The sequence below is a fragment of the Anopheles marshallii genome, chromosome 3 (genome assembly GCF_943734725.1).
Source record: "Anopheles marshallii chromosome 3, idAnoMarsDA_429_01, whole genome shotgun sequence".
Lineage (NCBI taxonomy): Eukaryota > Metazoa > Arthropoda > Insecta > Diptera > Culicidae > Anopheles > Anopheles marshallii.
This window is the reverse complement of record NC_071327.1, coordinates 31795019-31822404: the sequence shown is the minus strand read 5'-3', so window position 1 is coordinate 31822404 and position 27386 is coordinate 31795019. Positions and strand designations below refer to the sequence as shown.

At 43.9% G+C, this 27386-nt stretch overlaps 2 protein-coding genes across 2 annotated transcripts; both read right to left on the bottom strand.

Annotated features, from left to right (window-relative positions):
* Nucleotides 1–8724: 8724 nt before the first annotated feature.
* LOC128712181 (myosin-VIIa) lies at nt 8725–19222 on the bottom strand. The gene is made up of 9 exons (XM_053807076.1): nt 19205–19222; nt 15435–15695; nt 11240–15369; nt 10908–11171; nt 10695–10834; nt 9411–10632; nt 9196–9342; nt 9005–9125; nt 8725–8931 (listed from the first exon to the last, which is right to left on the bottom strand). The coding sequence occupies exons 1-9, from the start codon at nt 19220–19222 to the stop codon at nt 8725–8727; spliced, it is 6510 nt and encodes a 2169-aa protein (XP_053663051.1).
* On the bottom strand, nt 15885–16604 carry LOC128712182 (uncharacterized). The gene has a single exon (XM_053807077.1). The coding sequence runs from the start codon at nt 16602–16604 to the stop codon at nt 15885–15887; it is 720 nt and encodes a 239-aa protein (XP_053663052.1).
* Nucleotides 19223–27386: the final 8164 nt, after the last annotated feature.

The window sequence follows — 27386 nt, the reverse complement described above, 5'->3', positions numbered from 1 at the left end:
AAGATGCATTGTGAGTCATTATTTTATATGATTCTTTTTTCTAGCTCATCTATATTTTTATAGCACATCTTAGTGTTATTCTGTGTTTTTTTAACATATGCAACCATAAACTTTGCTATAGTTGTACTTTTATGTGGGATTTGTTGCAATATCTGTACGCTTTTATGATGAAGCGTAATCTTTAAGTATTACGGTCAGTTAAATAGCCAAAGATAATCGTGTTTTGAATTACTTTTTATTTGTCCTAAGTAAAGTCTCTCTACACAGTTTTAGCAGTAGTTTTACTTACATGACAGGATTGCAACTAAGAGTAATCAATCGATTACAAGTCAAAAAAGCTTTATATTTGTATGTAAATATTATAAAACTACTTGGTCTTGTGGAAAATATTTGGTGATAATATTACACCCCGAATATTTTTGACCTTATTTATCAGAAGATAACTGGTAAGAGAGTTAATCTCTTTGTTTTAGACTTTTGTATTGGACTTTTTTGTGGGTGTGATAAAGAAAATGTTTTAATAAGAATTGGATTGTGAATTGTCTCTATTGCTGCATTTTTCTTTTTTTTTCTTTTGCGGTAGGTTTCGGCCTGCCATTTCTAGCTCTCCGTGACTTTATTTACCCGTTGTTTGTGAATTCACCGTATGGAGGAGCACTTTACATGGGATGTGATATTTAATACCCAAGAAATAGAACACAGAAATGTAAAGAGCCGTATTGCAGCCGTATCGAAAAGCTTTTCTTTTGTTTATCAACTTAGCTTCAAGTATTTCTACTTCATACACTTGCTCTCCACTTGCCGTGGCTGTAGCCGTTTTCTTTATCAACCTCGATCGCTAGTTTTCGTGTTGCGCACATAAAATTTACGACCGTTCTCACATCCATTTCGAAGCAAATGAGAATGTGGCATCAGTAATTAGAGGTGCGATAGCGGTGTATGTGTGCATAAATTGCACGATTGCACAATCCCACCGGCAGTTGTGTGCCTCTTTTTTTCATTTTGCGTGCATAAATTGATGCATTCAATTCAAATGAATCTGTCGCTACCTGACTCTGAGACGAAACGAAAGCTCCCCCATTACTATCGCGACCGCAAGCAACGAAAGGCGAAAGAAAAATTGCGGCTTAAATTATTAGCAAACAGGCGTGCAAACGTGTGTAAATTTTGCATCGATCTAGAGAGAAACGTTGACTTTGACTCTGTTTATCAATTCCAAAAAGCCAATGAATGACGGGTTTTAAGCTTTAGAAAGGTCCCTTGGGATTTTAATCAATTTTTTATAGCACTGTTGCTCTCCGAATCCGCCAACCATGCTTTGAACCGTGTAAATAGAAATTTGGCTCAAACTTTTACTCAACGGAGGAAGGATTGTTGTGCAGTATTACGAGCACTGATTTTAGGCACATAGCATATGCATATATAGATAGGATTAATTATAATTCTGTGAATATCGCTTATAGCGCAAGCTCGTAAACCATTGATCAGTTCTCTATAGGTATCTTTCTACACGTGTGTTGTTCTGATATTCGCTTACTCTTATTTCGCCGTAACATTAACGATCTCTTCGAACGATGCAATCTGATCTGGTGTTTATAGTTCTGGTGCGCCAAACTAAATACGTCACTCGTAAGCATAGGCCCAACTGTCATGCTAACGATATTATTTCTTTGTCTGTTTCTTTCGAAATTATGTTTGCTTTCAAGTAAAGGATGATTTATCATAATTAATCACACAAAAAAAGCGTTTATTTCTCCACACTTCGATTTAAAACAGTATCTAACACTGCATACCGGGCGCCTCCATATAACGAAGTAAACGGTCAGAAAAAATGTGTATTATAGTGGACAGAGCTGTCTAATTGAATGCGTTTCTGTGACAATCTAAATTCAGATTGTTCCTTATGGCTCTATGGCAGTAGCATGTAAATAAGTGTGTATACAAAATATCCTCTCTATTTTTTAGCCGTCACAAGAGCAGAACAACCGAGGCGAGACATATTTGTTGCGAAACGAGCGAAAGTTACTACAATGCTGATGTTCTTTATACGTGAACAATTATAAACAGTGCACTCTAATTCAATCTGGTCCTGCAATTAGAAGGAATATTACCATAGTCTGTAACCGGTTTGTGTGTGTGAATAGCTAAGACACATAAAGAAAAGACGTAAATATGCACTATTAGAGTAAAAAAGCGTAAAAAGACCTATTTTTTAGAGATTTATATATACAACAACACGCAAAGATAGATTTATATTAAACGATGCAACGAATCGTAGAAACAAACAAAAGTAACAACGAGCTGCTTATAAGTCGACCCCGCAAAAGGAAAGCTTATGAAATTGACAATTATTTTAACAAAAGTGGAACTATTATATTGTAACACTATTGGTTCTTGCCACCTCTTATCACGTTCCAATTTTAACCAGATTTTTTCTAACTATCGGTTATGCATCGACCGCTGAAGAGTTGTTACGTTTCACCTGAGAATGAATATGATTCTTCTACTGTGTAGGAACCCTACCCTTGTTGACCTGCAACTAGGGTTAACGCACACGAAAGCGCTCTGTCTCGAAAGGAACTGAACAGCGTGTGAAAAATTACCCCGTGAGATTATGCTAGTTTGTAAAGAGAAATTTTCACGCGAAATCACCAAAGCTTGGGTACGTACCCGGAGGTGTATATGTTCAGGTTCACAAATCAAACTAATAATCCCTCCGACTGGTGTTAAAGCTCCATGGGAGAGAACGAGAGACACTTTTTGTTAAAGAAACCTATAATGACGAGAAAGCTGCAGGGAAAAAGAAAGAAAAAGAAATGCAAGTTAATTGTTTTATAAGTCGTCAATCATAACGAGTGTAACGCATTAGGAAAAGTGTAAAACTGTATAAGCGAGAAAGAAGGAAATCAGAGAACAGAAAAGATAAAAGAAAAGTTCCCACTGTAGGAAACAAAACAGTGGAAAAACAATGTAAATCAAGAAAATCCATCCAAACTCGCACACAGCTAGAGCGAGCATTGTGATAGGATGGAAAACTAATAGTGATTAAGCAAAGAAAGAAAAGGAGAAAGAAAACCAGAATAGCAAAGAAAAAACACAATGGAATTGATGCACTAAACAAGAGCATTCCGAGAAAGATGTAGAAAAGACGATGAAAAAAACTAGTGTAGGGAAAAGAGGAAGAAGAAGTAACCGACCCGAGCAGAAGAGCGTTAGTTATAAGAAAATCCAATGAATTATACATGTAAATATACACCTTTATTATGATTACTACCGAAACCTGTTTCCGAAGGTCCGTGTCCCCGTGTGTGGTGATCCAAATGGCTGCAAATCTGATGCCGATAAAACAAACGATTCGGGTTGCTTGGATTAATCATGATGATGGGCGTACAGGAAGGTTCACATGGTGCATGCAGCTCGTGAAAGAAAGAGACAGAAATCATCTTCAGTGCTAATAGCAACGCGAAATCATCTTCAGAGGTGGCAGATAAGAAGGAAAACTTCACACTGAGAGTACAAACCAGACAACAATGTGTGAAACTACCTCAGGTATCGTAGTCATTGGCAGAACTTCCCGGATGGGTTGTAAAAGTCATCCGTTCCCAGCATTCAATTCAAACTAGGCAGGCCGCAAAACAGCCGATCTAGAATTACTAATCCCCCCAGCATGGCAACCGCAGCGAAGAAGTGCTCTCGAACACCGAACGGAAGAAGATGATGGGCGGCAGACAGAATTATAATACAATCGGAAATGGATCGCTGTTCGCCGTCTGCACTCTGAGCAACCACCTTTAAACGTAAGTTGACCTCTAACCGTCTATCGCTCCTTTCCAGGAATAGCAAACAGGTGAAAGAACAACTTGCGACCTCTGGCACCGTCCCGGAGCTTGGTGTTACGGTGCCGTGATTTTCGCGGGAACTAACTCCATCCAATTCCCACCGGAGCAATGCGTCCGGAAACAAAGGAGACATTGCGCTCTGCTTGCGGGATTGCGAAGAGTCGTGACGTCGCCTACTGTCTGACAATCAGCACACGCTCCTGAAGTGGCACAGCCTACTAAATAATTGGGGGTGTATCTTCGTCTCTGTGTGTGAGGAGCGTTTGTTTGGGGCGCATTAAAACAAGATGCGCAACGACTTACGCATCGTCGCATCTTTTGCTTTTTCCAACCCACCCAGGTTTAAAGGGAAGGGAAGGAGAAGGGGAGGGGGGGGTTTCCCCGTTCAACACGTCGGAATGTAAAGATTAAATTATTTCACCCTACCGTGGGAAAACAAAAATTACGTGCCCCTAGAGAGAGTGAGAGAGGTAAGCTCGTTTCGATACGCTTGACTTATTGCATTCTGAAGATTGTGGCTTTAAATGTGTTTTCTTCTTTTCTCCCCCATTCCAGGCCTCGATTGTTGCAGAAACGACAGATCCGGATGATGAACCTGCCCGGCAAAGAAAAAAAAAATCACTGATTGTGTTAATAAGTTCTTGATAGATAGCTGCGTAAGCTTCCCCCGTTAAGCAAACTTCATGATCTTCTTCATCTGCAGTGGAAATGATCTTTAAATGGGAGGGGGGCACAGTTTTTCCTTATCGTTCCACAATCGTTAAATGGAACAAGAATGGGTAAATGGCAATTGTTGGTGAAAGAGATGGCACTAAAGGAACCCCCTCTGTTTTCCAGCTTCAAAAGCCCCCCCACCTCTACAATAGGGTCACATTGTATTCTGATTTATTTTCTACTTTCCAGCCATATCTTTTCCATTTTTCTTCCTCCGCTCTCGGTGGGATGTGAAGCTTTTCCGAATGATAATGTTTGTTTCCTTCTTCGGGGCTTTTCTTTTTCACCTGCCACCCCGAGCAGGTTATTCTTCGCACTGCCATGGGATGAATTTCACCGCGGAAGAGGTTACTTCCGATCGGTAGGCTCATCAGTTTGCCAGTGTACGGCCGGCTCGTGCCGAGGTAAGATCGATTGCTGTGATCGTTAGCTTGCCGCAGCAAACAACAGTGGTAGCCGATTCATCAGCTAGAAGTGATCATACCTGCAGACAACCATTTGCTGGAGGAGCTTTCGATGGTGATAGTTAGTTGCATCGTGTTCATATGGCTTCCATAAGTGTGATACGTGCAGTGCTGTTGAGATTTTATGCAGTGAAGCGGCTACGGATTCATTCATGTTGTTGTGTAGGGTTGGACGGTCAGAGCTAATTGGAGTATTTCTTGAGGAATATTGTACGCAAGCTCATGAAATCTTTGATTAGGTCTGGCTGTTTAGCTCGATCAGTGCTACAAACCGAACATGATTAGAGTGTTAATAATAGGAAGGAACCGGTGGCTGTGGATGGTTCATTTAAGGCCGGTTTGACGGTGTGGTCCGTCACGTACACATCTGATTTGGGTTTAAATTCGACTGCACATTATCGGTGATTAAAATCGCAAATGGCTTTGATTGATCTTCTACAGGATTTCAACAGCTTTTATTGTGTGAGAAGCTTTTAATAAAGCTTTTAAAGTTGAAGATAGCAAGAACAAGCAATTTATTTTACAAAATTTTATTCAATATCTACTGTACTAAATCTGTTGTTCTAAATGGAGACGCCTTGTATGTTGTACGTTTTTATTATGTAAATTATCAACAATTTATTTTCTTTACAGTTCTTTTCAGGGACATCTAGAGGAAAACATAGCAAATATGCTTGATAATATGTTATTGTATTCATTTTTGTTCCATTGCTTAATGCAATTACTTTTATAGCGTTTCGAAGCGAAGAAAACAGTGAATAAATATACGTAAACCAGCAATTAGTTTCACTAGTTTTTGTGCAATTTATTTCGTATCGTCGCATATCACTTTAATATTAAAACAAATTTTGTAACGTTAAAAAAACAAATTCGGAATAAATTACTTTACTGCTGTGCTCCATTAAAATCAATTAAAACTTTCAAAAATAATTGCTTACGAAAACTCCACACTTTGTAGCAAAATGCGACCTCATTAACACGTTCGAATAGATTCACTTGAAGTGATAAATGAGCGTCTTCATTGCATCCTAATTATTGTTAATCGTGGGAAAACTTATTATGCACAAGTTTGAGCCATAAATCAAACGAAGAAATGAGGTTTTATCACGTACGCTTCAGCATCGTTGACTTCGGTTGATTCAGCAGCACGCAAAATGGAGAGCAGAATTGTTCTATAAAACAATAACCACACACACACTCTTGAAACGCATTCCTGTGTTGCGGTTGGGTGGGGGTAACAAGCACGCGCACTCGAAATAAAAAGTGGGAGGAGATTGAGCGCAAGTCGTGCGTGTTAAAATGTTCCAAGAAAAAGCTTCTTGAGCTTTTGAAGGCTCACTTTGGCGGAAGCAAAACTGGAATGTCAGCAATGGGATGAAGCATACATGTATTACAACTGCAGAACAGAGTATGAATAAATTCTTCCATTTAAATTAATTATTAAATGCGGTAAAGACCCATTTTCATTGCGTCAATTGAAAATAAAATTGCATTGAACGCAAATCAAACATGAAATGACCAATCAATGATCACTGATCACCGAAAAAGATTACCCTGATGTTGAAAGAATAAGGGACGAATACGTAGAAAGCAGGAACATCTTCAACCTTAAGCAGTGGTGGGTTTAACGGTAAGTGGACTGAGCAGCCGCGGGGGCTCCCGAGCTCACAAGGAGTCCCGTCAGTGATGGTTCTAATCGGCGGCGCCTAGAGTCTCGCCGTGTGGAGTCCCCGAAAAATGCTGTTTAGTAGAGAAAAGTGTATGAAGTACGGCAGAAAAGGACCCGAAAAGTGGCGCTTTGACCATGTCCGCATGATAGAGAGAACCTGGCTGTTGAGCTGTTTAAATTTGATTTTAAATTATTTTTATAAACATTTTTTTTTTATTTACAAACACCGCTCACCCCGGTACAGCCTATCGCCATTGAGACAGTTGTGGGGGGCTCTTTCGACTGCGGGTTACGATTCAACTCGACATTTTATCATGTCCAAATCCCCCCTCTCCCCACGGTATACTTTTTTTTCATTAGGGTCTCCCAACTATCGTTCCGCTCAGGGCCTCCTAGATAATAAATCCGCCACTGACCTTAGGTAGTTCTTTGTAGCAAAAAAGGGTTGTAAACCATTCTGACATGAGCTGGTGGGTGAGACATATCATCTACGAGTACCTTCAATCCGCCCTGCAAGTTAATATCTAGATCTTCATATGTGAATGAAGCAAAATCAAGCTCAGAGTATCCGAAAATCGGAAGTTGTGATGCAGCACTCAAGCTGATATTTTGCACTCCCACTGGAGTTAGGTAACTTGTCTTTGCATCAACTAAGTTTTATTTTTCAGGCATAAAACATGAATAACATTAAACGTAAATAAAAAACACAGTACACTCAAAACACGGTTTAGTTTTCAATTGTGTTTGTATTTATTGCATAGAATTCGATCTCAGAAATAAGTAACTAATAACGCTCCTAACGTTTCAACAACACCGTTTCCATATGTTCGCTTCATCCATCTTCAATTCTGTGCCTTTCCTGGCTGCCATTAGATCGCCATCGTAAACATAAACACTACTAACCACCATTTTGTTTGATTTGTTCGTTCGCTGCAAATCAAAAATTATCCCTCCATCGTAGCGACTACCGATCCGCACAGTGCGTAAAAACACGTACAGTCACAATAAAAGAAAATAATATTCATTACAGTACCGCATTTTTTTTAATAATATTATTAATAGCAGCGCAATTTTAATAACTCCACCCAGCAATAATAAACCAGCGTGTAACGTATTTTTACTTTCTTTTATATTATCCGTCGCAAAGGAAACTAAAGAAAACAATAAAATATAGAAAAGGAGCACTTGTTTTTTTTTTTGTTCTTGTCTTGCTTATCGTTAATGCCTACCAATTGTTTTGTTTCGGTTCCATTAATGAAGTGGTGTAAAGTGTAAGCGAAAGAAATTCCTTACCTAATGAGGATGTGCATCTTCACACACAAATAAACCCACCAACCCTCGCTCAAACAAACTCCGCGCCAATCCTTCACACCACAATTCCGCCCGTGGCGCCCTTGCGGTCGGGTCCTGTACGCTAAAATCTACCAAATGCCATTGTGTTGATTTAAAATTTAGAATTCACATCCTTCCCCCGGGGGCCGGTTCGAGTTTTCAAATCAATAAAAACAATCTAACTACGAGAGTGTAAGAAACTAATGTCTAGCAGTGTTTTTTTTTTTCCTTCCCTCTTCCTTCCTTCTTAGTGTTTCCTAGCCTTTTGCGCATTATTCAACAAACATCTCCCTTTAGACAACGGTTGCTAATGTGTGTTTGCCGCGTTTTAAAAAGCACGGGCACATCTTCATCAACCGCCAGAGGGTTAATATTGTCTTACCCTATAACGATCGCGTGATAAATATTTGTGCTAATGTAATGTTCGCATGTTGCACTTGCTTGGCCATTTGCAACACACTGCTTATATGCTGTTGTTTGAATTCTCCGAATTCTAGAGCACACGCTGTCGTGGCTCTGCTGGAGTAACGAAACGCACTAGAACATCTATCGCTAACCTTCGCTTCTTCTCCCATGGACGGAACTGGTACACGATCAGCATTATTTACACTGTTCGGTTGAGTAGAGGGAAAATTGATCCGACCCTCCAAACGTTGAGTGCGGTACTGCTGAGCATGATCCAACAAAACCGGGAGTGCCAGCCGTTTTACTTCACACGAATCGTGCGCTGCTTGTTCATGTTGGTCAGCATGAGGGAAATGTAGGACGTGAGCAGATCGTCCATCTTGTAGCCGAGGGAAGTTTCGCACAGCAGCTTCGAGCCGCGCACCAAGTTACCGATCGTCATGTGGAAGTACGTGTTACCGGATGACCAGTTCGAGATGCGTGTGAACGGATGCGTCACCAGAATGTCCTGCGTGAATGGTAATTTCATGGTGATTAGTTGCTACATTCCAAAGACACAGGATTGGACTTTCAAATCCTACCTTGGACGTGGGATGAATTAAGCTAACACCGTGCTTGTTGATCGCGATCAGCAACATTTCCGGATAATTGGGTTCGGTTGTCTGTTTCACCTCGAAGAATGCCGAACCAAACGTTGGCCATCTGAATCAAAACATTGCAACAAAAGCGTTAGTGGTGTAACTTTCAATGAAAGTTCGCTGTAGTTCCTCACCTGTACACGATCTTAAGGAATGTAATTTTGGCATCCTCCGGCGACATGCCGGCATCTTGATTGTACGCCGCCACGATCGATCGTTTCCAATCGTTCACGTTCTGCAACTTGATCAAGTCGGACGGTATTAGCTCCCGAAGCATTTGCCTAAAATGGAACCACTCGCTCGATTACCTTCAATTTCCAACCCTGGGAGGTTGATGACCCAAACTTACGGTATTGCCTGCAGCTCCTGTTTACTCTCACCGAACCGCACACGGTACACGAGCGCAGCGAGCTTGATCGCTTCCTCCTTCGAGCATTTGTGGTAGCCGCGCAGCAGCTTCGGCAGCTCCTGATGGTAGTGGAAGATCAGGTCGGCATTCTTGTCCTTCCCGGGTACCGTGTTCGTCCAGAGCTTCTTCATGAAGAACACCTGGTACGTGAACTGCGGGTTCGAACCGTCCCGCGTCGGCCGTGCCTTCTTGATCCAGTCCGTCAGATGGCGCACAAAGTCGAAGAAGAAGTCTCCCTCTGGCACTGAGATTACCTTGTCGGCGATCTTCACGAACAGGCTGAAACCCTCGCTGGAGCGCAGATTTAACCGCTGCGAGATGTTGTGACAGAAGTCCTTGGCGCGCGTCGACGAATCCACCTCGAACGCTTCGTCCGTGTCGTCCGGGAAGTACACCTTGTGGAAGATCTGTGTCGTCTTGTGCTGGATCGCCTCGACCTCCACCTGGTGCGGCGGGTACTTGCGCTGCCCGTTGCGGATCGTCTTCTGCAGCCGGTGCAACGAGTCCTGCGATATCGGATGGCGCCGGGTGCGCAGGAATAGTGTCAGCTCCTTCAGCAGCTGCTGACTGCACGCGAACAAACCGGTCGAAAGCCACATCAGCTCCCAGCCGCGCTCCTCCGACAGCCGGTTCCGGTTGTCCGTCAGCTGCTTCATCAGCTGACAGTAGATCTCGTCGCGCAGGATCTCGTGCTTGAGCGGCCCGTCGAAGATGTGATCGGTGATTTCGTTGCCGATGCGTGGCCGCTTCGATGGCAGATCTCCCATGTACTTCATGATGGCAATGAACGCTAGGCAGGACTCCTCCGCCAGTTCCTCCTTGGCGAGCAGCTTCTTGAGCAGTGGTTGCTTCAGTGGTTCCCGTGAGTAGCGCCACAGTTCGTCCCCACCGCGACCCTTGGAGCTGAGTGTGCTGAGTGCTTTCGACATGGTCCGCTTCGGTGGTGGCCGGAAGTGATCGAGCGAGTACTCGGCCAAATTGTGCGGTCGGTCCCGTCCCTCGGTGCTACCGTTTGAGTGAACCGAGTTAAGGCGCTTTCCGTGGTGGGCATCCTCAACGCTAAACAGTGCGAGTATGTCCGGTGGAGGTTTGGTGAGAGTGGGCAACACGTATACGATTTCTGCTGGAAAGTCTCCCCGTTCTTGCGTTCGTTCACAGCAACCTACAAGCGGCAATCGTTAGAAGATGTCCTACACGCCTTTATCCAGCACTAATCTAACTTACCTATACACCATCCCGAATTCAACACCGTCTCCCCGGTGCTTTCGTCCTCGAGTATAATCAGATCACCCTTCAGGAACGACAAGAAGCTAGTTCCTTCTCCCGGTGCCTTGTAGTCTTGCAGTGCTATCACAAACTTTGAGCTGTTTTTTGTTGAAAGAATAAAGCAATAATGTTTTAGCATCCGTTCAATTTCACACGGATCAGATCACGTACCGCTTCTTTAATCCCTCTAGGAAATACACCACAAGATCCCGTATATCTTCCGCGTTTGGGCTCTGGAATGTGAACTCCTCGTTGCGTACCGTCGACAGGGAGAACGTCTGCGTAAACACCTTGTTCGTCTTTTGACTCGATACAGCCGTTATCTCCGGGAAGGATAACTCCAACAGCACCTGTTCCTGATCGTCAACCACATAGACACCTGTCCAGTTGACTGCAATAATGACGTCGTTCTTCGGTAGATTTGGACCAGAGTTCCTAAAACGACACAACACGTTCATGAATAGCCCCAAGACACGACAGCTTCATCGAAGAATACAACTTACCTGTAGGCTTCATAAAAGCGTGAAAACAGCAGTGGCCATTTATACTTCGCGTAGCTCACGACGTCCTCCTTCACCTTCAGAGCAGCCGCCTTCTCCTTCAGATAGTAACTCTTCTTGTACGCCGTCAGTACCAGCGCTGCCCAGCGATCGATCGCCTTCTCAATTCCGGTCAGACAGTAGTCGGGTATGAAGTTGGGCAGCAGTGTGTACAACCGATCCATCGACATGTCCGTGCTGTACTCGATATAGTACTGCTGGGCGGCAATCATCGCCAAATCTTCCTCCTTGTCGCACCGATATTCGCCGAACTTAACGCCCCTAACCACCTGCTGGTAGATGAGGTTCGTTGCCACCTGATCCTCGATCGGGTTATGCCAGGGGGCGAATATTTCCTTGCGGAAGAACAACCGCCACGGTGCGTTCCGTTCCTGAGCGCCCTGTTCCTTCGCGTACTGCTCGCACTGTGAAATGGCATCCATTACGTGGTCTCCACCACTGCCCAGCGACGACACCTTGTCGAACAGTGCGATGTATAGCGAGAAGCCAAACTGATCCTTTAGCGTGATTTTGTCCGATAGCTGATTGCATAATTCCCGTGCGGTCGTAGCCGAGTCCGCTAGTAACGTCTTCGTATTGCCATCCATGAACGTGATCGGTAGCATGATCGGTTTCTTTGACTTCGTCGCCTGCAACTCCAACCACGACGGAGGTTGATTACGAGTACCATTGTTAAACGTTCGCTTCAACCGTTCCTCACAGTAGGGCGCATACCCGGGAGGTCCCTCGCGAATGAACGACCGTAGATAGTTTACGAACTTTTCCGACGGAGCAAAACAGCCCACACACAGCGAAAGCAAGATCCAGCCACGGGCGTGCGATGACTTTGACGGGTTGTTCGTGAGCTGTTTGCAGATCTGGCAGTAAATCTCATCGCGCAACTCCGCCCGCAATATGCCGTGCCCGATGATGAAATGCAGCTTTTCCAGGTTCGAAGTTGGACGTGACTCCAGCCATGATTGGTAGCTATCGGCCGTGTACTCCTCATCCTGCAGCCGACGACGCACATCTTCACCCAGCTTATTCTTACGCTTGAGCGTTAACGATACCAGCTTGTGACGAATGGAGCGAGGTTTCTGCTTGAGGAACGCTTCCGGGTCAAGACCCATCATCTGCGCCTCCTGGAACTCCTTGCTGCGGATAAAGTTACGCCCGAGCGTTGCCGTCACCTTCGACATTACGGACGTATTGTCGCGATCCATCGTGTGGTAGCGGGGCTCGGGCAGATCCCCGGTAAAGCGCAAGATTGTGATCCACAGTGCCTGCGCTGCCAGCTGATCGCCCTGCGTGTGCAGCGGCAGAAGCGGATGTTTGAGCGGTTTCCGTGAGTAGTAGTGCGTTATGTTGCCCTGGAAGTAGGTGGCAGCGAACTTCTGGAACTTGAACTCGGACAGATCTTCCTCGTCCTCCGAGATGGTGTGTATCGGCCCGATGATGTCGTCGTGACTACCCGCATTCACCGGCAGATCGTTAAACACGGACGTTTCTCGGCCACCGTGCGGGGTCGGTGCTTCGCTGCTAGAGTCGGGCAGGAAATCAAACATCGCCTCCACCAGCTTGCTATCGTCAACCGGCTCATCCGCCTTCCGGGCCGCATCGTTGATGATGTTCTTCTTCACCTCCACCCGCCGTCTTTCTTCCAGCTCAATCTCCATCTCCTTCCGCTCGATCTCATTCAACCGGTCGCGGTAGTGCTGTTCGGCGATTTCCTTCGCGCGCTTGTTACCCTGATGTTTCAGCTCTTCCTCCTCCATGCGCCGCAAGCGTAATGCCTCGTGGTGACGTCGATACTCCAGCTTCAGCTTGTGGTACCGCTTCATGGCAATCATTCGCCGCACGTGTGACTGGATCTTAATTACCGCCCACATCTTATGTCCGTACTCGCGCCGCACCAGATACCCACGGATGCGGGCCTGCAGTCGCACGATATGCCCCCGAAGATGTCGGAACCGGTGGCTGAGGACACGCGATCGTATCAATGCCTGCAACCGCATGTACCCGATGCGCATCTTCTTGTAGCGCTGCCGTTGGGCGTATCCCTTCCAGTATTTCTGAATCGTAATGGCGGCCTGTCGCATGCGCAGGAACCGTCGCCTGTACACCCAGCCACGGATCGATCGCTGCAGGATGAGGATCTTGCGCGTCAACACCCGGTCTCGTTCCTGCTCGAGGAACAGGTCGTGTGCGTCCTTGAGGAACACCTTCGTATGTCCCAGCTGATAGTCGGACCGACCAAGCACCGTTGCACAAATCTTCGACGTAGCCATCCGACAGTCGGTCCGATGTGCAGGCGGTATACCATTGATCAGGAACCGATACCGCTCGACAAAGTCCCGGAAGTTGTGTCGAATCGGGTATCCAGCCCGCCGGATACGGATCGTTTCCATCATGCCGGAATAACGCAGCTGCCGACAGCACAGCGCCCGATCGAACATCATCGGCTTCTTCAGCTCGTTCGGTTTGATGCACCGGATGAAGAACGGCTGACACTGGCTGAGTGTTTTCATCAGCGAGTCGAGGCTCTTCTTAAACTGCGTGGAAAGTGTCGGTGTACGCTTGCGCGTTTCCGCTCCCATCCCAATGTCCTCGGCAAACACCAGCTGCAGGAATTTGTTGGTCGAGCTCGAAATTAACTGCAGCAGATCGGCGCTGAACGTGTCGCGATTCTTCTCCAGGAATCCGCGCGTGTCGTAAAACACTACGCCAGCGAAATGATTCAACCCGAAGCTGGTGTTAATGTCGGACTTGGGCTTCAGGTAATTCCGATGCGTACCGTGCGTCTTGTGCAGCTTCGCCAGCATCGTTTGATCCGTACCCTTGGGAAATTTGCTCTCCTCATCGATCAGTGCCATAATGTTGAGTTGCTTTATAGCAATCAGATCGAGCGCATCCTGATTGTCCACAAACTCGATGTGCTGCCAGTTGATACTTTCGTGATTGTACTCCTCCTGCTCAAGCTTGAAGATGTGCTGCACGAAGAACTGCTGCAGGTTTTCGTTCGCAAAGTTGATACAAAACTGCTCGAAACTGTTGTGATCGAAGTTTTCGAAGCCGAAGATATCCAACACACCGATGGCACTGCGCGTCGATGACTTCGGTTTGTAGATGGCCTGGTTGATCTTCTTCACGATCAGCACAAACAGTCGCCCGTAGATACCTTTCACGAATGCGTCCCGCACATCCATCGACTGGTCGCGGGATAGCGTCGAGACGACCGTTTCACCGTGCGCGAACAGCGTTTTGCGCGTCAGTGCATCGATGAACGGTTGCAGCGGCACCTCGAGCAAGTTCGCCACCCGTTCCACGTTGATGTGCTCGGGAATTTCCGTCGCGTCCAGATTGTCGATCACGGTCGCGTTGTACTTGATGTTGCCCGTGTGCAGCAGTGCAGCGAGCAGCTTCAAGATTTCCCATATCTCGTGATCGGAAAAGCATAGCACCTTCATAGCCGACCGGATGTCGGCAAACTCGGCCGCATCATTGCGCCCATCGCACCGTATACAACCGCCCCCGGTTAGGTAGCGATAATCGGCCGCCTGCCCAAGATCCAACCGGCGCTTTTCCTCCGGCGATAGGCCGGCGAGCAAACAGTAGAATATGTGGTAGTTCCGTTCATCCGCATTTTGGGACACAATGCGCGACTTTTCCAACAGGTACTGCTCGATCTTAGCACCCTCGATCACACCCGCGCTGTTGAAGTGGATGTCTATGTACTTGCCGAAGCGGGACGAGTTGTCGTTGCGTACCGTTTTCGCATTACCGAACGCTTCCAGGATCGGATTCGCCTCGAGAATCTGTTGCTCTATCCACGAGTGTTTGCCACTGATCGCGGCCAGGTACTGCAGGATCAGCTTTGTACTCTCCGTCTTTCCAGCGCCCGATTCACCCGAAATGACGATGCACTGATCCTGCCCATACCGGCGCATGTGTGCGTACGAGTTGTCACCGATGGCGAATATGTGCGGTGGCAATTCACCGATCTTGCGCTCCTTGTACAGCTTGATCTGATCGGCGGTGTAGATGGGCAGTATCTGGTACGGATTGACAGCGACCAGAATGGACCCGGTGTACGTCTAAAAGAGGGAAAGAGTAGCATATTAGAGACGCATGTTGGAGCCAGACATAATGCAATACTCACATAGATCAAATTTTCGTTGTATCGGATGAGCAGGTTTCTCAGAATGCCAGCCTCGTGCAGGTCGCCCAACGAAATCATATCCTCGACGCCCTGCACCGAGGAGGCATGCATCGCCTTGATGCGTCGCTCCGGGGTCAGCCATTGTTCGTTGCCGTCGTCGTCTCGCACCTGAATCCGGCGACCTTCCGCTGAGATTACACGAGCCCCGATCGCTACATCGAACTCGCGTCCGGACACGGGCTCGATCCAAATATAATCACCCTAAAGACAAGAGGAAACAGTTAATACACCGAACAATTCAAGTGTTTTGTTTACTGATAAATCATATCCGTCGTCACGACCTTGACGACGAGCGAAAGTCGACATAGTCGACATTGGACTTCATAGTGATTGAAAGTAATATTCAAGCCTTCCAGGGGTATTTTCTAAAAGCATTCCCTTTTTATTTGCTTAACGTGGCCCGTCAATCATCACTTCTAACTTTATCAACGAGGTACCGTCGTGGGAAAGAAGATCAATTTCACTTCGGTTCAACTGCAGCATGTTCCATTCCTTCCCCGGACAAAGGATCCCCGGGAATTCCGAGCTGGAGTTCGTCAATTCACACAACTTCACCATGGTTCGGCGTTGGTGGCGCAACAGCAAATCACTGATGGACAGATAGCCCAGCAACTGGGGACCTGTGCCCATCGTTAGCAACCAGAACACTATGGACACATTTTTCTCCTCGTCGTGATCTCCCTGTCCCTGCCCATCCAAACGTGACGTCCGGCAACCCATCACTAGCACGGGCAGATGATATTTCAACGAATTGTGGCGTTGGGGAAGGAATTGATTTTCCACCGCGTAACCACGCATCACCGGACGATTTTCCGACCGGCAAGGGGCTCGTCCACCGTAAGCCAACACACCGAGACAGTACGGTGTGTTCAAAGGGAAGGCACTTTCCTCGAAATGGAATAGCATCGTTTCGCGATCTTCGATTGCGATGAAGATAAGGTTCGAATGGTCCCGCAGGTAGTGCTGCAGGAAGTTCGAAGCCATCAGCGATTGATCACAGTCCGGCATTGGACATTGGGCGGGAGTGGCGGCTGAGTTCGATTTCATCAGACTGGTGGTTGACTTCTTTTTCGAGTTCGTAGACGTTTGAGCGTGCTTTAAACGTTGCATCGTTGAAGTATAAGAATTATTTCTTGGCAAGAACGTGCTGAATGCGGTATAAACTCTTCTCTGAGCAACTTATTTCTGACAGCTTGAACCTAACTGCAAACATCATAAATCTTGATGGTTACTTTGATGACATAGAGCATCACCCAAATTCGAAAGATGAGGCCCTGAACGTCTCAATCTTATTCCAATACATATCGAAATAAAATTATTTTGCATTTAAAATTAAGCAGCTTACATAAGGCACCGTTTCAAGGCCGTCTAAAAAATGAGGAAAATGCATTAAAAGAAGATGCACGTTAAAGGAAACCCCATTTTTCTGCAGCAGCGTAAAAAGGTCTCCACCATCGTATTAAGTAACCGGATACGCTAATCAATCCAACAACCGCATGCGCTCAATTTCCTAGCCCCAATCACTGCGAAAAAAATGGCTGTACGCATGTGTGCAATTCCTTTCCTCAACAAAACAATCGCGCAAAGCATTTTCCACCCCTTTTATTTTCGCGGTTCCTACACGCCCTCGCACAATCCAATTGCCGGCACTAGTGCCGTGGTGAGTTTTGTGGTGGCAATTTTCAATTCGATTCCTGCTCGCACCGTTCCAACCATTGGTGGTTATTTCTTTTCGTCTTCGGGAAAACTGAAGCCTCCCCGCCCGAAAACGCACGGAAACGCAAACGCCAACGCGATCGAACGCATGAGCGATGAGAGACGCGATCGAGGAAAAGTCGAGCTCACGTGAGCACGTTGCCGTTAATTAATGATGAATATAGAAGGTCCCTCCGCCCGTACTCCCAGTGCCCCTGGAGCCGCGTAACCACACCGAGTGCCATCGGTAAAACACTCGACGTGCCGAGGCTTCCACTGCAAAGGGGTGTATCTTCGTGCGATAGGCACCCGTGCCAAGTGGAGTTAACCGTCTGCTAAGTACAACCTTCCAACAAGAGTCACACACTGGTACCGTCTTAGTCCGACCAAAAAAAAAAGAAGGTGCTTCGTTCGCAAACTGGCAATACACGGTGGAAGTGTTTCCTCATGCGTTTAATTTATGACTGTTGCAGCAAAAAAAACAGAGCTACTGAAAAACGGCCAACATGATATATTGAGCAAAATAGCGCACGGAGGAAGGAAAACAGTCGACGGGAAAAACCAAACTGGCACATCGGTTAAGAAGTCACCGCACGGTGCTATAACAAATACAGTGAGGGAAATATTTTTGTAAACCAGTTCAGTACAAAGTAAATGTTTTTTTTTTATTTATGAACAAAACGCTAAATGCTTATGCTAAACTTTAAGTTGCTCACAGCACAAATATCACAACAACTAAACAACCCAATGGCATGGAAAGTGCGGCACCGCTAGGTTTGCCCTAAAACAGGGGTGAAGCAACAACACTGAACCAACAGCCGAGTTCTTAATCGATTTTTGATTGTGACTATCCACAAGCGCACTGCGAATGAGGTTATGGCTGATTTCGCTTTCATACAACAACAACCCCGAAAAAAGCAACGGAATTTTAGGCCCTTTTGCACGTTAGTGAAGATGATTTATGGTGAGAGCATCCATAACCATACGGTTCCATAGTTTAACCAATGCCGCTGAGTTGGTTCCGGTGGAAAGGAAACCACTCTTTAATGAAATTCTACCCTAATAACCTGCCGTTCGTTAATGGTCGAGAGATGGAATGGCGGTAATTGAAATAATCACTTGCTATTTGCAAGGCATACATGAAGGTATTTCCTTTTATACTTAATACCAACTAAACTTTTTACTTTAAAAAATTATTTTTCAGAAATATAAACAATATTACTAAAAAGTAGTTAACAAACTAGGAAAGGTTGTTGTTACACTGACAGACTAGCAACATGCCAGGAACATCTTTCCACTACATTCCTTATCCACCGCGTATCTGGGTATCTGTACATGCATTCCAAAATGGCATTTCTTTATCATAAATACCTCATCAATCATGTGAGATTTCTAGCGCTCGGGAACCGATGGTTACGGATGGCTTTCATGAGTTCCACTACAAATTCCAACCATCTATCAAGACAAGATAGACTCGAAAAATGTCTAAGATTCTGATATCTAACTGTGCTGTTGGTTTATGTACCTTGTTTGTTGCATTTGATCGTGTTAAAAAGTTAACGATTTGACAAAAAACACTTTGAATTTAATGTTTTATTTTCTGTTATTTTTTGCTTTCCCTGAACCGTCTGTATGTGGACCATCTTAAAATCAGTTCATAAACATTTGCACAACTTTGCCTGCGGCACAAATATTTATCCAGCGTCAGCAAGCATTTCCCATCGGCCAACGAATGAACAAACAAATGGACAATGTGTTGCTCCTTTCCACCGGTCTGTTGTGCACCCGAGCTTGTAAATTTATAGAGCTACACTTGTAAAAACACGCCCCTTTTCCCTTCGATCGAATAAATATATTGATCGGCGTTGTATATCGGCGACAACCTGTATTCAAAACATTGTGTTTCAACCAGGAGCTCCTCTCCTGGTAAGGGTTTTTGCTAACAATGCACCGTCCGTAGATACAACACGAATATGTACACATCCCTTCACCTGCAGCACGGCAAATACACTTACCCGTGTAACGATAACCATTTTGACGCCACATTGACTTCTGGTTTAATCTGCAATTAATAGAAAAGAGAGAAGAAAAATACAGCATTAAACCACATTGAACATCGAGGAAAAGCGGTTTTCATTACATTGTTCTGGAAAATGGAAAATAAGAGCCACACGGCCATTCCGTAGCTCACAGAAACACTGCTCATTTCCGGTTGATGCATACAGCGAGGAACGCCAGAGAGAGAAAGGGAGTGAGAACGGCTACGAAGCTGAGATTGTTTCAGCGCCATAATGATGAAGGAATTGATGATGCAGCAGTACGAAAGTGAAGTTTCATGTGAGCGATTTTAATACGAAACACACTCAGAGACCCCCAGCTGGGGTTTTGGGTGCTCTGCTTGCTCAATTCATCCCACAAAAAAATGCTGAATCAGAAAGCAACACGGCCGAACGCTCCACCGTACGGAGAACGAAAGATTTGTTTACTAAGCGACGAACCTTCATTGTTGTGGAAAGATGCGACAAAGGTTCGAGAGTTGGGAAGATTTACGATGCACGCGTACGCGTAAGATGCAACAGGTGAAGAGATGTGTTTTTCTCTGTTCCGTACAGTGTGAACTGCTTAAATGTATGTGAACTGTTTCCGCTCATGGTTGGAAAATGGAACGGAAGCGAAGTTTACAATGGAGCAGACGATAGAAATAACAATGTGACAGCGAATCGAACATTTGCGATGTCTATGCAGTTTGCTTTTCCTGCCAGAAGTAGTTTACTTAAGCTATTTAAAGAGTACTACATTAAAAAACGAATAAAAAGAATTCAACATTTTAGACATTCAAAAACTGTTTGAAGAAAAGCTTTATTAAATAAAATTGTTGTGTAACTAATTGCTAATAATAGGCTTATAATAAAATAACATAATTTCAGACTGGAGTTATCGAAAAATGAGTAAAATAAAATTAAATACAATAAAATATTATCAAAAATAAATAAATAAATTCAAAGTAAACATGTACAATCCTTTAAAATAAGCAATAAGTAACAGCGTACTTAAATCGAAAGAATCAAGAAAACATCGAATCAAATGTAAAAGTATTAAAAACCATTAACTTATTTATAGAATCTTGTTTTTTTTTTGAATAGTAATAAAGCTTTAATTTCAAATTAAATTTAAAAAAATCAGTGAAATGAAAGCCACATTACTTGAATAAACTGTTCTACAGAGACGTTCCTGGCAACATTTTCTCCCACATACCAAAACCGTGAGATTATTATCGCACAAAGCCGAATCAAATTCAACCACTCGTCCTGAAGATCGCAACTAACCTTCCAAAGGCACAAAATGGCTATTTAGCTCGCATGACATCTCATTTGTAACCGGGGTAAATAAAATCACAAAAACAACAAACCTGTTCCCCGGAGAGTGGAGTTCTTACGAGCAATATAAAATAAAAAGCCCATCAGCCCTACATAAAACTGACTGGTCTTGCCCTCCATCCACGGGGCAGGATTCGACCTCATTTCTGTTGCTCCCCGCACTACCCTGCTCCACCCTGGCGGCCGGACAGTTTTGCGGATGCGAACTCGCGAAGAATTCGACGGTAAAAACACAACCTGAGCACAACGGGCAAGACGTCGTAATGTGATAACGTACAGTCTTCGGATTACAAGTACCGCTACTCGAGATCGAACAGTGATCTTTCATGCGCGTGTGCTACCCATGTGGTAACCGAATGCTACACACACATGCGCGCTGATACGCGCTGGTTGAAGCTTTCAATGGTTAGTTAGCGAAATTATGTAGCCAGAGCAGCTGAGAATTTATGCCACGAGGAGGCTCCGGGCTGGTCCGCTTTGCTGGTGTATGTGTGTCCGTGTGTTTACGCAGCGAGGTTGCATGTATTGCAGAGTTCAGTGAAACTTCGGCTGGTACGATAGAGGAAGCAGGCTTTGTTATTCTTAATGATTTTTTGTAATCATTTACACTTTTTCTTGCCAAAAAATAGTTAAAAATCCATTAAAAACGCGCCATCTTATTGCTAAACATCGTCCCAAAATGGTCTCCATAAATTGTTACAGCGAAGAATAGATCGAGTTTTGGTAGCTTAACTAACGAAAGATAATACCTAGAGCGCATAAAAGCACCGTCTCATGCTGGCATACCGTGATGGCCCGTAAAAAGTAGAAAAGAGCGTACGGCCAACCGAAAACAGCTCCCCAGATCGCAATCATCGCGGTGATGACGTTGATCATTTTCTTCCAATCCCAAGTCCACTCGGTCAAGTCCAACCGGGCAGCAGAACCGGCTTAGCCGAACGGATCCAGTTCTTCACCCGGTACGCTTTCCACGGGGGTTCGCTGCCTGGTGTATGCTTCCCTTCGCGTGTATGCGTGTGTGGTGCTAAACGTCACGCTAGCTTATTTTCACCACGGCTTAACCGAGCTGTTCCACATGGGAGAAAGGAAGCGAAGAAGCGAATAACAAAAAAAAACACACACACACACAACAACCGACACCAACGGTCAAGACCATCGTGTCCACGTTGGCGAAAGATGGAGAGATGGTTTTTTCCCCTGTGGTCGTTGTTTCAGAGGCGGATGGGACTTAGACCGGTACGAGATTTGTGATAGCGATCGATTATAGGTAAGAATAATCGCATTGCATTCATTGCAAAACGGTGCCATTTAGCGTGGTGCGAGCTTTAAAGTAATTATAACAACAGAAACACTTTGATTTTTACTTATATTTAGACATCTATTTAAACAAACATGATTGAACGTCATTATTACCAGCATAGTTGGGATTGTAATTTACTTTTGAAGATGGAATAATGTTCTTTAAACGTTTGATGTTAGTTCTAAGGAGTAGCCAAGCTATTTATGGACATATTTTTTACCAAATACCAAATTAATTATAATTAATTTTTAATTAACATAATTTTATAAAATATAATTTATTTATTTTATTTTATTTATTAAAATTAATTTTCCAGAATTTTAAACTAGTTATACATTTTTTGGTTTTTTTTTTGGTTTTTTGGTCGGTCGGTTGTGTATAAATAGTGTTCTCAGTAAAAAAAAACTCCAAAAAATATTATTAAACGAAATGCCAAGCGAATGAATATGATTTTCTAACATATATCCTCTTGAAGTGTCACAAATATACTATAAATATCTCATCCTTCTCAACATCCTTGCTAGATAATTAACTAAAAATTGTTGTTTAAAAATCACAATCAACCATCACCGGTACCACATCGTACGAGGCTGCCTGCGGGGGAACCTTTTTCTAGCCAGTGCCCATTGTCTGTACATTATAACCACAAACGAAAGGCTTCCAGTCGGCAAAAAAGAAATGCGGCACATGAAGTAACATTTCCCATGTATGGTATCGGTGGTCCAGACTGGCTTGGCAGCAGTGTCTTTTCATTTCCCCCTTTGCCACACACACGTCCACGCCACCAACACATACAAAACCCCACCCATACAACCGCTTGGTCCCCGGAGCTAGAAGTAATCGGATTTTTCACAGTTCCACTGCCACAGGTCCCGCATTGTCCGCACTGTCACTAATTACGGTACGCCAGGGCAGTGATAATTACCCGCTGTACGGGAACGCATCGACACAAAGTCCAACCGACGCCGGTACGGAGAAGATAACACGACCGCTCCACACACGCCGGTGATCGGCGGTCGGCATCGAGGTGCTCGTTTTTCATATTTCATTTAATTTTCAGCCCCAGTACGGGAAGGTACCACTTACATCGTTTGGCTGAAAGTGGTCCAGACACACCTTTTGTGCACGCACGCATGGAAGGAAAAAGAGAGGAGCTTCATTGGATTTGTTTCCTTGCCAGAGACAAGTACTACTGCTGTCGGTAGTAGATGTGATTTACAAATGTTTGTTTTGTTGAGGGTTTTTTTTTGCAACAGAATAAATAAAAAACTTGAACCCAGCCTTGTTTGAAATGAGTTGCTTCCGTTGCGGAACACGTTTACAAACACGTGGTTGTGACGAGGTTAATGCAAACATTTTAAAATCACTTTCAAAATAACAAAAATAAGCAGAAACAACAACGAGCATTCGGTATCTCTCGAAAGGCTTCGACACGTAACTCTAACTCGTCTTATCATCCATAAAAGCATAAAACTCAAAACAAACGTTCCTAGCTAGCAGAGCATACCATCTCGAGCGGGTGACAAATAGCACGAACACGCCGATTAGCTTTACTACCCAAAAAATAAATCCAATTCGACAAGTTTGATATGGCTTTTGAATGATAGGACTAGTGCTGTACTGATTACTTCCAGCATTTCCTGTCGATCCGAACAATGGGATCGTACGAACCTAACGTGATTTATCATTTACAGGCACTTGATATCTCCTGCTGTAAAGCTGATAGAGTGATTTTTCAACCAGATGGCGTGTTCAAGCAAATTTTGTGGTCTGCTTTCGGAGTAATGATTTATGCTTGGTAGTTGAGAAACAGTTTAATCCCGCTACGAAACACTAATCAAGCGTTTGATGAAGTTTATATTATAGCCCACCATTCCTTAATGTTCCCCACATCATACGAACGTTTTGAGGTGTATTCGGTTGTCATCTACTACTTATCTACTTATCAGCTGTGCACGTTTTGGGATACGGTGGAAATGAAATCAAATCTCACCATTTTATTTGTGACACCCAAAAAAACGGGAATCAGATAACGACTGGCTCGAACTACCTTGCGCAAGGTCACCTATGGCAAATATTTAATGGGGAGACGCTGCACACGCTCTTTCTCGCTTATCAGTGACGTTATCGTCCGCGTGCGTTCACCGCAATGCCTGTGCGAGCAGTGAAGCAACGCTAGCGATGATAAGACTGCGAAGAATCAGTACGTACTTATGGATAGATTGCTTTTGGTTGGTATTAAACACGAATAAGTAAAAGTATTCAGTGGCACGATTTAACATATAGTACAACATCGTTTTATCCGTGCACATCGGAAGCCAACTATAGAATAAGACGACGACGACTACTTATTCACTATCTTACTCAGTTTCAGGTTACTAAGGTACTTAACAATACCTTAAATATTATCTTACTTTTGAATCTATTATTATTTGTTATCATGATATTTTGCAGGCAATATGTCAAATCCTCTTCGAAACTGTCATTTATAAGTAGCACGGATAATCCGACACCAAGTTAGTACATCGGATTGCCGGATAATCGGCGTTCCACAGCATAAACCTATATCGTTAGATCGGATTCTCGAACTTGATTAAAATGTGTACAGTGTCTTAAAAACACATACAACCCTGTCTACTACACAGTACCGAAACAAAACTGCAGATAGGCGTATTGACCACAACCGAAATCGTTTGCTACAAGAGGGAAAACACCACAAACATTGCTCCACGGTCGTCTCCATCCAGACAACAGACAGTGAAGTTGGCGAGTAATTGCATAAATTGCTTATCTTGCCATCGTCCATCAACGTCTCCAACGTTGACGGACAGTGCGAGAACGGAGACAATGACGCGGTGGGGTGACATTTTCTCAACCTCACGGCTAGGAAAGCACGGGTAACAAACCACCTTACGCAATGGACTATCACTTTCCACCTGCCCGTAGTACGGTGGCTTTACGCACAAAATGACGGCGTCACGGTTGCCACGTGTTACCAGTAATGGTGCGCCTACCCACAAACTCTTTTCCACCCGTTCGCTTTTCACTGTTTCCTCTCAACAGCTACGAAACAAAAAAAATCCATGTCGTTTGCCGCGAAACCCGGGTGGAAAATGCGCACACGAGACCGAGACCGACAGACACGGAGGGTGGGGAAATTGATACCATTTGTCCGCCCTCGGAGTCGGGTGTTTTACTTTCATTTCATTTTCCCCGTCCCCCTGCTGCTAAATAACAATAAAAACGGAACGGGTGGATGGGTGACTTTTGCACTGGTTGATGTTTTGGGTGCAATTTTAGTTTAGTAAGCAAAAAAATACCCTAACAGAGGAACAGAAAAGGGGTGGGATCGGGAGAAATTCTCATCGCACAATTAAATACCATGATAGTGAGGAGGATCACTTTCTACGCAGTGGTACGGCGTCATGATGGGTGGTGAATCGAAAGTGAAAACCATCCAGTCTAAACATTGCGACCAATAGAATAGGCTGGGAAAATTGTTCGAATGTATGGATACGCACATACGCGAAACATAAAAATACCTTTGATCCAGAATTTTCTCTTGCTATTGTTGGTGGAAAATGATCAAAATGTGATGGAAGCTGTAAAAAATTAGTAACTTTAGCCATGCATTCATTCTAACATTTTATCTTAGTTACTTCCTCCAGTTTCAGAGTGATCTTAAATCTATGCAAAATTCATTAAAAATAACCACAAAACATACGATCGTTGAAAGTGCTCTTAAGGAAAAGCGAAAGCTCTAAATTCGGCTCACTATTGTTGATACTCCGCTCACGATTCCCACGGAGATCCATTCGGCAATTGACATTGTGACGAGTAAATTACGAAACTGTCCATGCTTTTGCACTTTCTTTCGCCGGTTACTTCCTAACCCACAGCCAAGCATCATCAATAGATCATTTGTTTAACGCGATGATGTTGATGGATGAGTTTAACGATCGATTAGACGTTTGCTAAGCTTTCGACGGGGTTGGCAAGATTGATTGGTCGGCTTTGCGTGCTGCTCCTGTTGCGCAATTAGAGTGTACGGTTTGATTTTCTGTCTACGAAATTTTAAATGCCAACCTTCTGCTTTGCCAGTGTCCATCGCTGAGATGATAGATAAATGGCGAACAAAAGTGAAAAGCTCCTGCAGCTCCACACATTGTACATACGAAATTGTTTCCCTCGTCGCTTTCGCCCGCTATTAAATGTACTCTCCCCGCAAACGAACCAAACGTGAATAGCCAGAGAATCAAAAGCAGTTAAGGTAATAATTTAACACACACAAAAAAGAACAACAAGCAGTAGCGTACTGTAAAAAATAAATAATCAACCGTAAACTGCACACTGTCAGGAGTTAAGCTAAAAGTTAAACATATTTCCCCCTTCACAACAGCGTACATGCAATGTCCGGCGGTGCGGTGATGTGTAAAGTTTAATTGACTTGATTTTGGCGTAGCTTTAAGTTGGAGTTTCCAATGGATTTTTTTTTTTGTTGGCTTTGGATCTTGTCTTGCATCTTGCAAAAGCTTACCCTCTAGTTGAGGGTAAATGATTTTGGAAAAATTTACCGACCGTACTTACGCATACGCGCAGGCAATTAATTATCGGTAATGAACAGCAAGACAAATGTGTGCAGTTTTCATCATTAATTTCGCAGCTTTTAACATTGCAACGGGCATCGTGTGGGTTGAGATTTTAAAATAGGAGAAGGAAGTTTTACTTCACTTGTAAAACATTCAATTGCTTTTGTACAGACCTTTCACACTCACAAATATTATTCTATATAGGTTCGAAATGAAAACTTGTAATTGTAATGCTCTGGATCGCAGGCATACTGTGTAAAACCTTCGAATCAATATAAGAACGACCAATACATTTATGACGCCCTCATCCGCATATGTTCAAAGTACAAAGTCATGTTTCTCTAAATAACTTTTTGCAAATTGATGTCTAACATTTCGCGGTAAACTGACAGTCGAATCACATTTTTATTTATTTTTTTTTCATTCAATTTTTTCTACACAACTTAATGGCACAGGTGATTCCTCTGATACGCGTTATCTGATATAAAAGGATTCCCAGTAACAGGGATTATGGAATTTGACAGCTCAATGAGTTTATTGAACAAAATTCAACCAATTAGGGTACAATGCGCTGATAGCATCTTCTAATTTTAAGTAACAAAACTGATTAGGATTTTCTTGTTAGGTTTGACTTTCAAAATGACACTCGAAATTCTAAACGAAATGTAATTAAATTAATTAAATTAACTATTACTTTCAAGCATGAAGGGAATTATTCGAGGACTCGAAGGCGTATCTCAAATTTCCGGAGTTTGTTATAATTTAAGTATAGATTTATATAAATTAGTTAATTTAAAATGCGACGACCAAACCACACAACGAGAAGAAAGTCTCCTAATACACGAGCCACGAAAAGAACTCAGCGGTAAGCTAGAAATCTTAACCAGCTGTCACGATTTCTACCTTGCTAAACATACCATCGAATCCTTTT